Source organism: Phlebotomus papatasi, chromosome 1 (genome assembly GCF_024763615.1).
Source record: "Phlebotomus papatasi isolate M1 chromosome 1, Ppap_2.1, whole genome shotgun sequence".
NCBI classification, from domain to species: domain Eukaryota; kingdom Metazoa; phylum Arthropoda; class Insecta; order Diptera; family Psychodidae; genus Phlebotomus; species Phlebotomus papatasi.
The window spans coordinates 77,519,066-77,531,237 of record NC_077222.1 but is presented as its reverse complement, the minus strand read 5'-3'; the positions used below and the strand labels follow the sequence as shown (position 1 = coordinate 77,531,237).

At 34.4% G+C, this 12,172-nt stretch overlaps 2 protein-coding genes across 2 annotated transcripts in view; both read left to right on the top strand.

Moving 5' to 3' along the window:
• LOC129804262 (B-cell receptor-associated protein 31) overlaps positions 1–12,172 on the top strand; it is a 417,963-nt gene that overhangs the window by 221,758 nt on the left and 184,033 nt on the right. The window lies entirely within an intron of this gene.
• The window catches only part of LOC129804244 (hemicentin-2-like), a 74,362-nt gene that overhangs the window by 31,193 nt on the left and 30,997 nt on the right, over positions 1–12,172 (top strand). The window contains exon 4 of the mRNA XM_055851386.1: positions 11,670–11,740. Coding sequence (XP_055707361.1) covers positions 11,670–11,740 — 71 coding nt within the window. The remainder of the gene's footprint in view (positions 1–11,669; positions 11,741–12,172) is intronic.

Here is a 12,172-nt window from a genome sequence, read left to right as displayed (position 1 = left end):
CTTTTTAAACCAATGAGTTATCTTTAAAGGATTTAAGGACTATTACATTATTTTTAGATACTTTTACTATTATGTCCTGTCATTTCAATTTAGAGACGAATAGTTTAACTAATATACGGATTTTAGTTTTGGTTAAATCCAATCACGAAGTATACAAAAAAAGCCTCACTTTAGCGGCAAATATTGAAGAAACTAGGATGCTAAACGATCCTAAACTTTTACCATCCTATTTTCTATATCCTTAACTCTATCTGATATCAATTTGGTAGGGTTTTAACAAGTAGCTTCTATGATATTAGAGATTGAAAATTGTCAAATTCTTATTGAAATTAGGTCACTATGCTCTGTGCTAATGGCACCCGTTCATTTACTTCTTGATCTTTATTTTTTCATGGCATTGAATAAATGAGCAGTAAAAAGTTAAAATTGATCAGTAACAAAAAAATTTGAAACAGTGATATTATCGTCCAAATTTTGGCAAAGGGAAAATAAAAGGCTTTTCACTCTATATGGAACTACTTTAAATGTTAAATATATAAATTGGGCCCATTTTTGTAAAGATTTAAGTGATTAAATCTTTTTAAAGATTTAATCACTTTTACTGACCATAATTAGATATTTTACTGCTCATTTTTAATTTTTTACTGCCCAATTAGAATTTTTTACTGCTCGTTTGTTTTTTGCCATTCATCAGCAAAATAAAGAATGTGCAATTTTAAAATGACGTATTGTGGTTTCACGGAATTCATTTTAGTGGGGTAAAAATTATTTTGTATAAATAGGATTAATTTTTGTTAAATAAATCAAATTGTGATAGAAATTCCTAAGTTTTACTTCTAGCAGCATGAGACTGCTTGTTCCTTTTTGGCCTAAAAACAGTGGTATCCTATTACCTAAATATTACCAGCGGCCAATTGGATCCCTACTGCCAGGAAACAGCGGTTTCTCTTCAAGAAGCTTTAAGACCTAGGGCAGGTTTGAGAATATTTCTGGAGGAATTTATCCCTAGAGGCATTCATTAGCCGGACTGCGAGGTTGGAAATTTATTTCTAATCTTGATTAAAACTCTCTCGAGGCACCCCCGGGGTCGCCTAAGGGGGCATTACTGCCTTAATCCTTTAAGGACGATTGGATCACAGGTGACCCAAAAATGAAATTTTTCCTACGGCCATCTAAAGTTGTATCTTGCATTAAAGAGTCAGAAAAAATGGTTTTATCCGACCCCCATTTTTTAAACCTCTCGTCCTTAAAGGGTTAAGCTCGGTGGTTCGAAAGAGTTGTTACTATTGACGGTGAAAACAGCCGAGAGTCAGTCCAAACTGGAGAGATTCCCCAGAAAGTTCTTATCAGAGCAAGTGAATAATCTGACAAGATTCGGATTACTCTCTTCCTCTAGCTTCGGCTTTTCAGCTGTTTAGAGCCGAAATAATTGTATATCTTTCGGCTTTCTAAGCGGATCTCCCCATAATGATGCAAATGTCCAATAATGCATGGAGGGCACAAGAAGTATTTCATTTCATAATACCTATATATACTATCTTATAGAATTCTCCAAGGAGAATTGCTCTAGCCTGAAGACCGCTTAACAGTGTAATCACTAGCTTTGGTAAAAGTCAGATAAAAAGACACACAAAAAAATGAGACATTTTTTCTACGAAAATCTCTATTAATTTTATTGTGTGAGCTTAAAGGGCAATACACTGCAATATAGGAGGAAGTGGGGCACCTATAAAATAGAGCTTTTCTCCTACTTATAAAACTGGACCTTATCGTGATATAATTTAGCTCTAGAAAATCAATTGTGAAGCTAAATTACATTATAATAAGTTACATTATTATTAATTAGTTACATTATTTAAAAGTAGAAGAAAAGAGCGATATTTCAAAGGTACCTCAAAAGGGTGCCCAACTTCCCTCTATCATTATCATTCAACCGGTTGGAAATTTTGGAGTCGCGGGCCTATAACATCCAGTAGGGTAAATTGATATAATTTGGAATTAGTGTTGCAAGTTGGACAATTCGCCGGTACAAGTTGGACATGGCTTTTTTCTTGATAAATACAGTACAAAATTTGTTTTTAAGCACAAGGAACCAAATTATAAAACTAAAGCATTAAAAATATACAAATAAAAATGAAGTATACTAAATTTATCAAGACAAAAAGCCCTGTACAAATTGTACCATTATTTTCCAACTCGTACCACTGTCCAACTTGTACCACTTTACCCTATACACGGATATTCGGATCCGATCTCAAGGCGCTCTAAAGCAAGATTCTGAATTTGATTCAGCCACCTTGTCCTAGGTCAGCTATCGAGGTCGACACCTCCTTACAATGGCTTGAATAACTTTTCTGGGGAATATTAAATTCAAAATTGAGGGACCATATATTGCTCTCTCTATACAGAGTTCAAGCAACAGCTATAATCATAATATTGTCCCATATAGGAACAAAGCGTTTTATCTTAAACAAGATTTATAAGCATTGTGTTTTGTTTAGAGCTCATTGTGACCCATGTCATATGGAATTTACTACAATGAAGCTCACGTGATACCAGAAAACTTCAAATGACCTAAAGGCAATTCGAACTTGGGACACTTACATAATTAGAGCGAATGCTCTACCATTCAAGCCATTACATAGATGCTCTTTTTATATATCAAAAGTTATGAGGGAAGCTACTAAATATTTAAATTTAATCTTTTAACTTACTTTACCCTTAAATTAAAAGGAAAATTAAAAATTTTCAAAGTAATACATCCTAACTAAATCCGGTACACGTAAGTTGCAATTTTTTTCCAATGAATTCAAATGAACTACATTCATGTTAAACATTCATAATGTATTATCTATTAGAATAATGAAATTCCTCAATTGATCTGTGATTGAGTAGCGAATCGCATTTCTATTCAAAGTTATACAACATGTAATACAATTGATATTTGCTATTGCATATATGAAGCACCTGTTATGATTTCCTGAATTTTCTCTCCATAACGCTTTATTAAAAGCTTCCGGGTGCATTCATTCTCAAATACATCCCCCCACCCTTTAAGTAATCTTGCAATCCTATTACGTGTGCATTCTGGGTTGTTGCTGATGCTTCTGCTTTCGTATGGAACGAATAAATTTTATTGACATAAATATTTACTTGTCTCTCTACCCTCCCAGTTTATGGTACAGTAATACTTCAGCAACAACGAGCGTTAGTCCCATACCTTCAGTTCCTCTTTTGACGACCCAACCCTCACCAACCCCTCTGTCAAGAATATTCAACAGAAAACAACAAATATTGTACATCATTGTGTGGATGTGCATTGACTCGTGCGAGAAAAGCTCTGCACTATCATTCAATTGTTTACATTTAGGGATAAAATTTTTAGAGTATCTGCAGCTAGGATGCAAGAGTGTGTAAAATATGGTGAAATTCTACCTTCCGTGTTAAATATTGAAATAAGCACTTTAAATAAAAAAAAACTGTGGCGGGAAACTGAAATGATACAAACATAATTTAATGTAGCATCATAAATAAGAAAGTGAAGAGAAAACTTTATGATTTCCACAATATGTGACCTATAAAAGAATTTTTCTATATTGTGCATTACATAAACGGAATTGTCATAAAAATGTTCCTTTTCATCATAAATACAACTCTTTTCTGTTTTTTTTTTTGGGTTTTCTCTTTCCTTAATGGGACATACTCAGCCACAATTTTTATTGGCTTTCATACATGTACTAACAGAGTATAAAAAAATAGCCAGAAAATATGTAAAAAAAAAAGAATAGTAAGACAATTGAATAGATGCGATATGGGCGATATGAGAAGACTTTGTTGTACAACAGACTAAGCTTGTGACTGAACCTCTTCCAAAAGGGATATATATTTCCCGGTGGAAAATGCAAATCGGATTTGGACATGGAAGACAATTTTTCTAAAAAAGATTTTGCACGATTTTGGTATGTAAAAGTGGGTTATGTAAATGTATATCATATCATGTATCATCATAACACATTGAGCTGAGGGCAATGAATCGTAAATTTGGAAGTCGTTCTCGTGGTTACCAGATGGAAATTCAGATTGTGCAAATTTACATTGTGTTAAAGTCCATAAAGAAGACCACGAAAGAGGCACACAATGCGGGCGCCAGGTTGTCGCTCGTTTCTTCTTCATCCAAACTGATTCATCCCTCTGTGACCCCATCAACAAACACCCGACAAATATGACACACTTTTATATACTTCTCTTGGAGCCAAAAGCATTGCTCGTGACACTGACCGAGGGTATTGCCAACACTCAAGAGATGTGAATGCCAAGTTGGTTGGACAATTTCCAAGTTTCTTTCTTTATGAATCTGTATATACTGGAATCGTAACTGGTGTTCTATATTACCCGTGAATCTTTTTCATGATGCTAAGTATTTTGCACCAATAACTCAGAATTTATACCTTTGAAATTAAAAAAAAATCCAAAAGTCGATTCGATATCATAAGTTGGTACGATATCATTTAATGGTTGGTAACTAGGCTCCTAAGGGGTAATACGTGAACATAAAAATTTATTGTTCAAAATTTTATTTTAAACACTTGAAATCGTTATACTTTCAAAAAATCCCATGTATTATATTAATGTATTAAAGAGAAAGAAATAGGTTAGGGGAACGCTACTCAAGATATAAATATTACGGTAGTATACGAAGTTATTTACTCTCTGATATTTACAACTTGATTCGTAGGTGTTTATTAGAGACTGAGTAGGACGTCATTTGTCGCTTTTGGACTCTAAAACCGAGAAGTATCGATTTTAGATTAACGGATTAACCCTAATGCCTCTTTCAGACTGGAGGTTTAGTTCAGTTCCCGAAGGTCTCAAAAATCTAAATAACAAGCAATTTTATTGATTTTTCAAAATTCAATGGATCATTTGCCCTTAATATCCAATCCTAAACAACAATTTCCTAAAAAATCGTGCCTGATAAGGAATTAGATGAGTTAAACCAGATGGCTAAGCCTTAGGTCTGAAGCCCGTATAAGTTCAAAGCAGGTTTCCAGATCTCGTAAAACGTTTTTAACATCGAATGTTCGTAAAATCACTGTTAGGGGCTCAAATGAAAAGTCGTACAAAATACTACAACTTTAGGGCACCTTATTTATAAAACCAATTTCTACATAACATAAGGGCTGAATTAGATTTAGGCTGATCTTCGAGAATATTTAGCCTGTAAAATTTTATAGCAAAGATTTATCCCGAACTCTTATACCATGAGGGCTTAGGATCATCGATTACAGGTCCTTTACATAAATTTCCTTTGTTCAATCTTTACTGAGATATTTTACAGGCTAATCTCGAGGATAAGCTTGAGTCTATTTGGGCCCTATCTTCTTGTATCTTGACTCCCATTTAATCGATTTTGACGACTACTCAAAACCTGCACTGACTTTGTCGAATTTGTCCGAATTTGGCAAAAAATAAGATGATTATTTTATTGATTATTAATTATTTAATAATTATTTTATTTTAAAATCAAATAACCTGAACATCTAAGCAACTGTTCTATCATCAAGTTCTTTGGCAAAATTGTAGAGAATATTTTACTTTACATTTTACTTATATATTATCTGTTTCCCAGACAAAATATCCAAATCCTGAATATTTTGGTTTTCATTCCAATTTTTCCATCATTTCAGTTATTTGCATTTATAGGGGAAAGTACTCTCCCTTCGAACGTTTATGCCTTCGAATAATGTGAATTTCTTTTGTTTTTCATAAGAGATTTACATTAAATTATCACGGTATTATCAACAATTGATGATAAGTCAACTAATATTTGATAGAAATGTGTAAGTCTCTTAAGAAAACTACAAGAAAATTCACATTATTCGAAGGCATGAACGTTTGAAGGGAGAGCACTTTCCCCTACTGCAATTCATCCCCCCCCACGCTGCAACTTCAGCTCAAAATCGAATTTGCATGCATTCTGAATTGGATCATGTTGAGTCTCCCTATTAAAAAGTTGATCTAGGCTTATCACTTGTTTTCAAGATAAGCCACTGCTGTTAAACACACTCTGAAGGAACTTGAATATTTTAGCAGCAATTGCATAAATGTGCTGCATAATTCAATTAAAAATTTAGGAAGAATTCAAAATTCATTTAAATCTATAATCTTTCTAGTCTTTGAGTGGGAAACCGAGTTTATACTCAACTTTGCGATAAAGTTTTACCATATGACGTATCTATAAGAAGAATTCCAATCATTAGAATGCATGATTGAATAGTAAGATAAAACATTCCCTCGGAACTTTTTGGTGTTAAATCCATTTCGTACTCCTTTTAATCTAGAAACTTTTATTTTTCAAAAAAAATCTTCACAGAGAGTTTGTGAATAACAAGGATGCATTTTGCATTCGGAGCACTTAAAATTGAGAGTCATATAAAGCGATACCGGTTGTATTATTGTCTTTTTTCATATCAGACTATAAAGGAAACTTTTACCATTTTCTGCAGAATTTCATAGCAATCAAAATATCTTCTACCGCGTTTTAATTAAATTGGTATCAATTGGCCTGTTGGATTTTAAGCGCCAAAGTCATAATAACAGTTTGAAAATAAAAATTTATATTTGCGTTTATTTAATTTTTTCAAGATCACAAAAGACAAAATCTTAAAAACAAAAGCGAAGCTGGAATTTTAGTAAGAGGGCGCCCTAATTTTAACTGTTATCGACTGATATGAAGAAAAAATTTTGGAGAATTATCCAAAAAAGACGTTTTTCTAAGGCGAAAAACAAGAGTTTTTCCTAAAAATTCAAAATAATCAATTTTTATCCTATCTTTAGATATTTTAGAAAACAATTTGCTTAGGAGCTGTTGTTAATGCATTCCTGCACTACTTTTGGCAATTTTGAAAAGAAGTACAAAAACGGTCTCAAGTTTCTACAATCAGATTAATTTTCCAAAAAAAGTTCTTAGTCAAAATAAACTTAAGCGTTTAAACTTTACTTTAAAAATTCCTCATATATGCTATTTAACACCGATTTTGATTAATTTTGAGTTATTTGAATGGACGATGTATCTTTTCAACAAGTAAACAAAAGTTTTCTTGATGCAAAAAGATCAAAACTAAGCTTTAATTTTGCTTTTTAAAGCTTCAAATTCAAAATTCCCCATACATGCATTTACATTCAAAAACTTTCTCAAAAACTTTTCTGCGATTTTTTTCCCAAAAAATCAATGCTAAACCGGTTTTGGTTTTTTAAGGCGTAGGTATGTGAAAAGATTGAGATTGAGAGATTCTGATAACATTACAATTTGGAATATTGTTTTTTCGGTTCCGTTCTTTTTATTCTTTTTGAGAGATTCCCTAAAACCTACTCTAAAATTATATAATAACCATCATAAAAAATTCACCATAAATACAACTTTAATACAAATTTAAAGATTTTTTGGGTCCCTTAAGCCCTTAAGAGGTTACATGGGTCTCTCAGGTCAAAAAATAGGCCTTTTTCTGATAATAATTGGTTTTGATAAGATAATTTATTGTGTCGAAAATAATTTAGAAATTCCAACTTTTGGGATATCAAAGGTAACTTTAGAACAAAATTTAATAAAAAACATTAAAAATTTTTGAAAATTCGACCGTTGGTAGCAGATTTTCGGAACCATTCCTCAAAAAAACAGATCTAGCGGTACCCAGGATTTCTCCCAGTAGGTTCATTTCTGAGAAAAAACGGGGGTGCGATTAACTTTTTTTCCTCATACCTTTAACACTCTTTAGGTGTAAAAATATTAAAAGAAATATTTTTTAGTGTTAATTTTTCTCTTTTTTAAAGGTAAAATTAACATGAAAAAGGGTAACTTTAACCCCTAATACACCTAAAAAGCATAATATTCACACCGATTTCGGATCAATACTGCAGGGTAAAATAAAAGTTTCCGGAATGTTATTAGGTGAGATTCTTAACAATCTCACCTACTATAATCCTAACAAAATTTCATGTCGTCCGATCGATCTCAAATTTGGCCAAAATGTGTTTCGCCACTTCCTGATTCCGAATATATATGTGGCTAAGTTACGTTCCCGGCCGGCCTGCCGGCCGTCCGGCCGCTCTTTGGAGCTTAATAGCTCCTAAACTAAAAAAGATATCGACTTGCGGTTTTCGGCAAAGGTTATATATCGGGTGAAAATTGCAACTTCGTGCATAGACCCCCCAGCCCCCACCCCTCCTTCCGCCATTTTGAAGACCCACCTTTTTTTTGTTTTCTCAATAGCTCCGCCCCTATGGCATTCAGCGGACTCAAATTTTAGTATGTTATAGCTGGGCCTTAGAGCTTTCCATCAATACCAAACTTAAGGTCCCCCGACCCCCCTGACCCGAGCTATAAGGGTCCAAAAAAAATTTCTTAAAATGGCCATAACTCCGGTTCTAATTGTCAGAATTTAAAAAGTGAGGGCTTTTTGGAAAGCTCTCGTGAAATGCCACTTCCCCTTCTAACATCGCAAGTTCATAAAACCACCGCTAGGGGCGCTTTTTTTAAAAAGAAAATTTTTAAATCTTAAAAGTTAAATAACTCAAAAATTCCATTGTGCATCGGGATGAAATTTTAGTATGTTGTAGCCGTTGATTATACCTATCAAACAAAAAAACCTTAAGTCGATCCATAACCCCTGACCCGAGCTATAAGGGGTCAAAGTTCGAACATTGACCGGCCTCTATCTCCGGTTCTAATTAACATAGCGACCTAAATTTTACCTTTTTGGTTTCGTCTCGATGAGCACTTTCAGATGGAAGTTCAAAAAGTCACCACAGGTGACGCTGTGATAGCGTCAAAATTCATCGAAATTCAAAGTCACTTTTCTCAAAAACGGCATTGTGCAAGTTAATGAAATTTTAGTATGTTGTAGTCCAGTCTAGGACGTTTCCAAAATGGTGCGTATGTGCGCTGTGGTTTCAATAGAACCGGAGATATGAGGGGTCAAAGTTCACGAAATTCAAAAAATCATATCTCCGGTTCTATGTGACCGATTTTGATGAATGAGGGCTTAAACGAAAGATCTCACCAAATGCTACAACTTTCTAGAATATTTGAACTTCGTGGAACCAACACCAGGGGCGCCACAGTCGAAAAACCAATTTCAATATCACATAACCTCAATTATCTCGACTGTCGCTGAACCGATTTTGATGATTACTTCGACATAATTGTAGAACACATTTGTCTCTACATTTCGTCCATACATCATTTTCCGCTCAGACTACGCTATCACTCCGATTTTGCCGTTTAAGTGTGAAAAAATTGATTTTTCCAATAATAACGCTTTGAAATCACTCAGATGCCAATTTGACTGCCTCTACTCCACCGAGACACTTAAAATAGGGGTTTAAATGGAAAGTCCCGCAAAATACAACAATTCTTTGATTTAGTTGAAGTTCAATAAATGAACACTTGGGGCACTCTGGATGAAAAAACGAGTTAAGAAACAAAAAACCTCGCTTATCTTGGCTTCTGAGTAATCGATGAGATCATGTTCTATGGGAAAATTATAGAGAACATTCTGGTCTACATTTCACCCATATAACACTTTTCTGTCAGTTCATCCAAATCCTTGATATTTTGGTTCAAATACAAAACTTGTATAATTTCACGAATTTGATTCAAGATAACTGAATGGCGTCTCCCTACTTCAGCATCAAATCGAATTTGCATGCACTCCGAGTTAGCTCACGTTAAGAATCTCACCTACATAAGCCGGTTAGGATTATCTGTCCCTTTTATCTTTTTCGGATTTCTCTCAGTGATCTCAAGTCTAAAAACCAAATCTCTGTTATACGATTACTTGGACCCCTGGATGAACGAAGGATTTTTGAAAAAAAAACAAAATTTAAATTTTTGGCAAAAGTTTTTGTAAAAAGTATCAATTTTACCCTATTTTTCAACACATTTTGTGTTGTAAAAATGATTCTGATTAAAGGAAGTACGAATCCTTCGTTCAAATAGTACATCATACTTCTCAAAATTAGTATGCAAAATTTCAGAAAGATCGGATCAGTAGACTCTGAGTAATCTTGATTACCACATTGTAAAACGGTGTTTTGAGAAAAACGCGTTTAAAGTTTTACAACTTCTCCGATTGACTTGAAATTTTCAGATAATATTTTTCAAATGTTATACTATAAAATAAAAAAAAAATAAAAATAATTGATTTTTTTGACCTGAGAGAGCCATGTAACCCCTTAAGTAAGATAAGCTAAGTGTTTTTTTTTTTTAATTATTTTCAGTTTTATGCTTTTTATTGAATAACTTGTATAAAAGGGGGCAATGACCCTTCTCTGGCCCTTGATACGACCTTACTTGAAAGCTTATAATCTTTATTTCGAAACTTGATCTTGATCCTAACCCAATAAGCAAAACTTGACCAAATCGACGAAATTAAATCGAAATCTCTGAGTCTGTCGAGCGTATTTCGACAATATTTTGTTAAATTTTCGAATTGGTCAGAAAATGCTCTGTGGGAAGGCTCCGACGAGGACAAGACCGATTTATTCTCATACAGTGGCCTCTAGCACAATATTTTAGAGTAAATCAGAATAATCAGACAAAAATAATAATCAGACAAAAGAAATCTCTGGACGAAAGAAAAATACCACAAGGAAGTCAGTATCTTTGAGTTAAAGCCTTTCTCTCCGTCGTGGCCTTTTTCTCTTTCTCCATCTAGAACACTGAACAAATCTCAAAACTCCAAATTAAATGACTCTGAATTACTCTATTTTACTCTAGACTGACTTTTCCGGCCCTGCATATCGCGCTATATTTCTTTTACATTTAGAGCAAGAATTTCTAGAGTCAGATCCGACTTAACAAGATATCCACTGTATTTGGATTTCTAAATTACTGGGTAACTATCTTATCGTTACCCTCTCAGATTTCATATTCGAAATGTTGTATCATATTCTTAGAACTTGGAGTATTATTTGACAAAACTTTATTGATCGTTTCGCCTGTTTTCCTAGACAATACCTAAAATGGAAAACATAAATATATGGTCTATAAACTTTTCCATATTTTACGGTGGAAAAGTTCGGTGAATACATATAGAGCATATTTTTTTAGGTTAGCATAAAAAAACATACACGTACCCCATGCAATTTCCATATCATGTCTTATTTCACTTTATGCCATTCAACTGATATAGAACGTCAGAGTTCGCGGCATATGATGGAAGTAAATCTCGATTATGTGGAACTAAATCGATTTGGCAGTACCGTCACACGAATAGTTGTTTACTTGGCGTAATACAGGTGGGTTCTCATAGGTGAGACGTCGTATTACGTTGAAATTGAGGTGTCGGTTGCGTGTGGTGGACGTCAGGCTTATTTTCTCCCAGTAAACTGCCAAAAGTATAAATGATTTACACGTGGGGAAAATTTTATTCACACTCTCCAGTTTTTATTACCCTAACTTGAATTACTATTCATCATGTATATGGCAATTTATTTTAATTTATTGCTACATCTGGCGTCAAAAAGTCCTTTTTCACTCGTCAAACAAAACATCTTTCTTTCCACAGAAAAAAAAGAACGTAAATCCTCTCGCCATTTGACATAGGTACAAGAGGAAGCGCATACCTTCTGAATTATTCTATAAAAGAGCATTATTCCTTTATTTCCAGGTAAAGCAACTGGGCAACAAATCAGTGTCATGGGTTCGTGTCCGGGATGATCACATTCTAACCGTTGACAGGTAATTAAGACGTTTTTCACTTCCAGCAACACTAATTGCACCCAACACCTCATCACCCACAAATATTTCAACCATTGTGCTCCTCGCAAGCAAACCGTCCATTCAGCCACTTACTCACGCCATCGATAAATGCTACCGCAAGCGTGGGTCGGTGGAGATTTTCCGGTACAGATAACTAGGGCCACCCACTCGGTGGAATACACTGACCAGGTGGGTAGCTTGACCTCCTCTAAAGTCATCATGGAGAAAATTCGCAGAACGGAATTCACCAGCTGGGCACAGAATTGGGTTTTTAGAAGTGGTATGAGTGGAACAGGGTGGGTGACTTGAATATGTGGCAACCCCCCCGCCCCTCACTTTAGTAATGTGCTGAGAAAATTGTGTAACGAGAAAACCCCAAACTGAACAATGCGAGTCATTCAGTAATCCCCA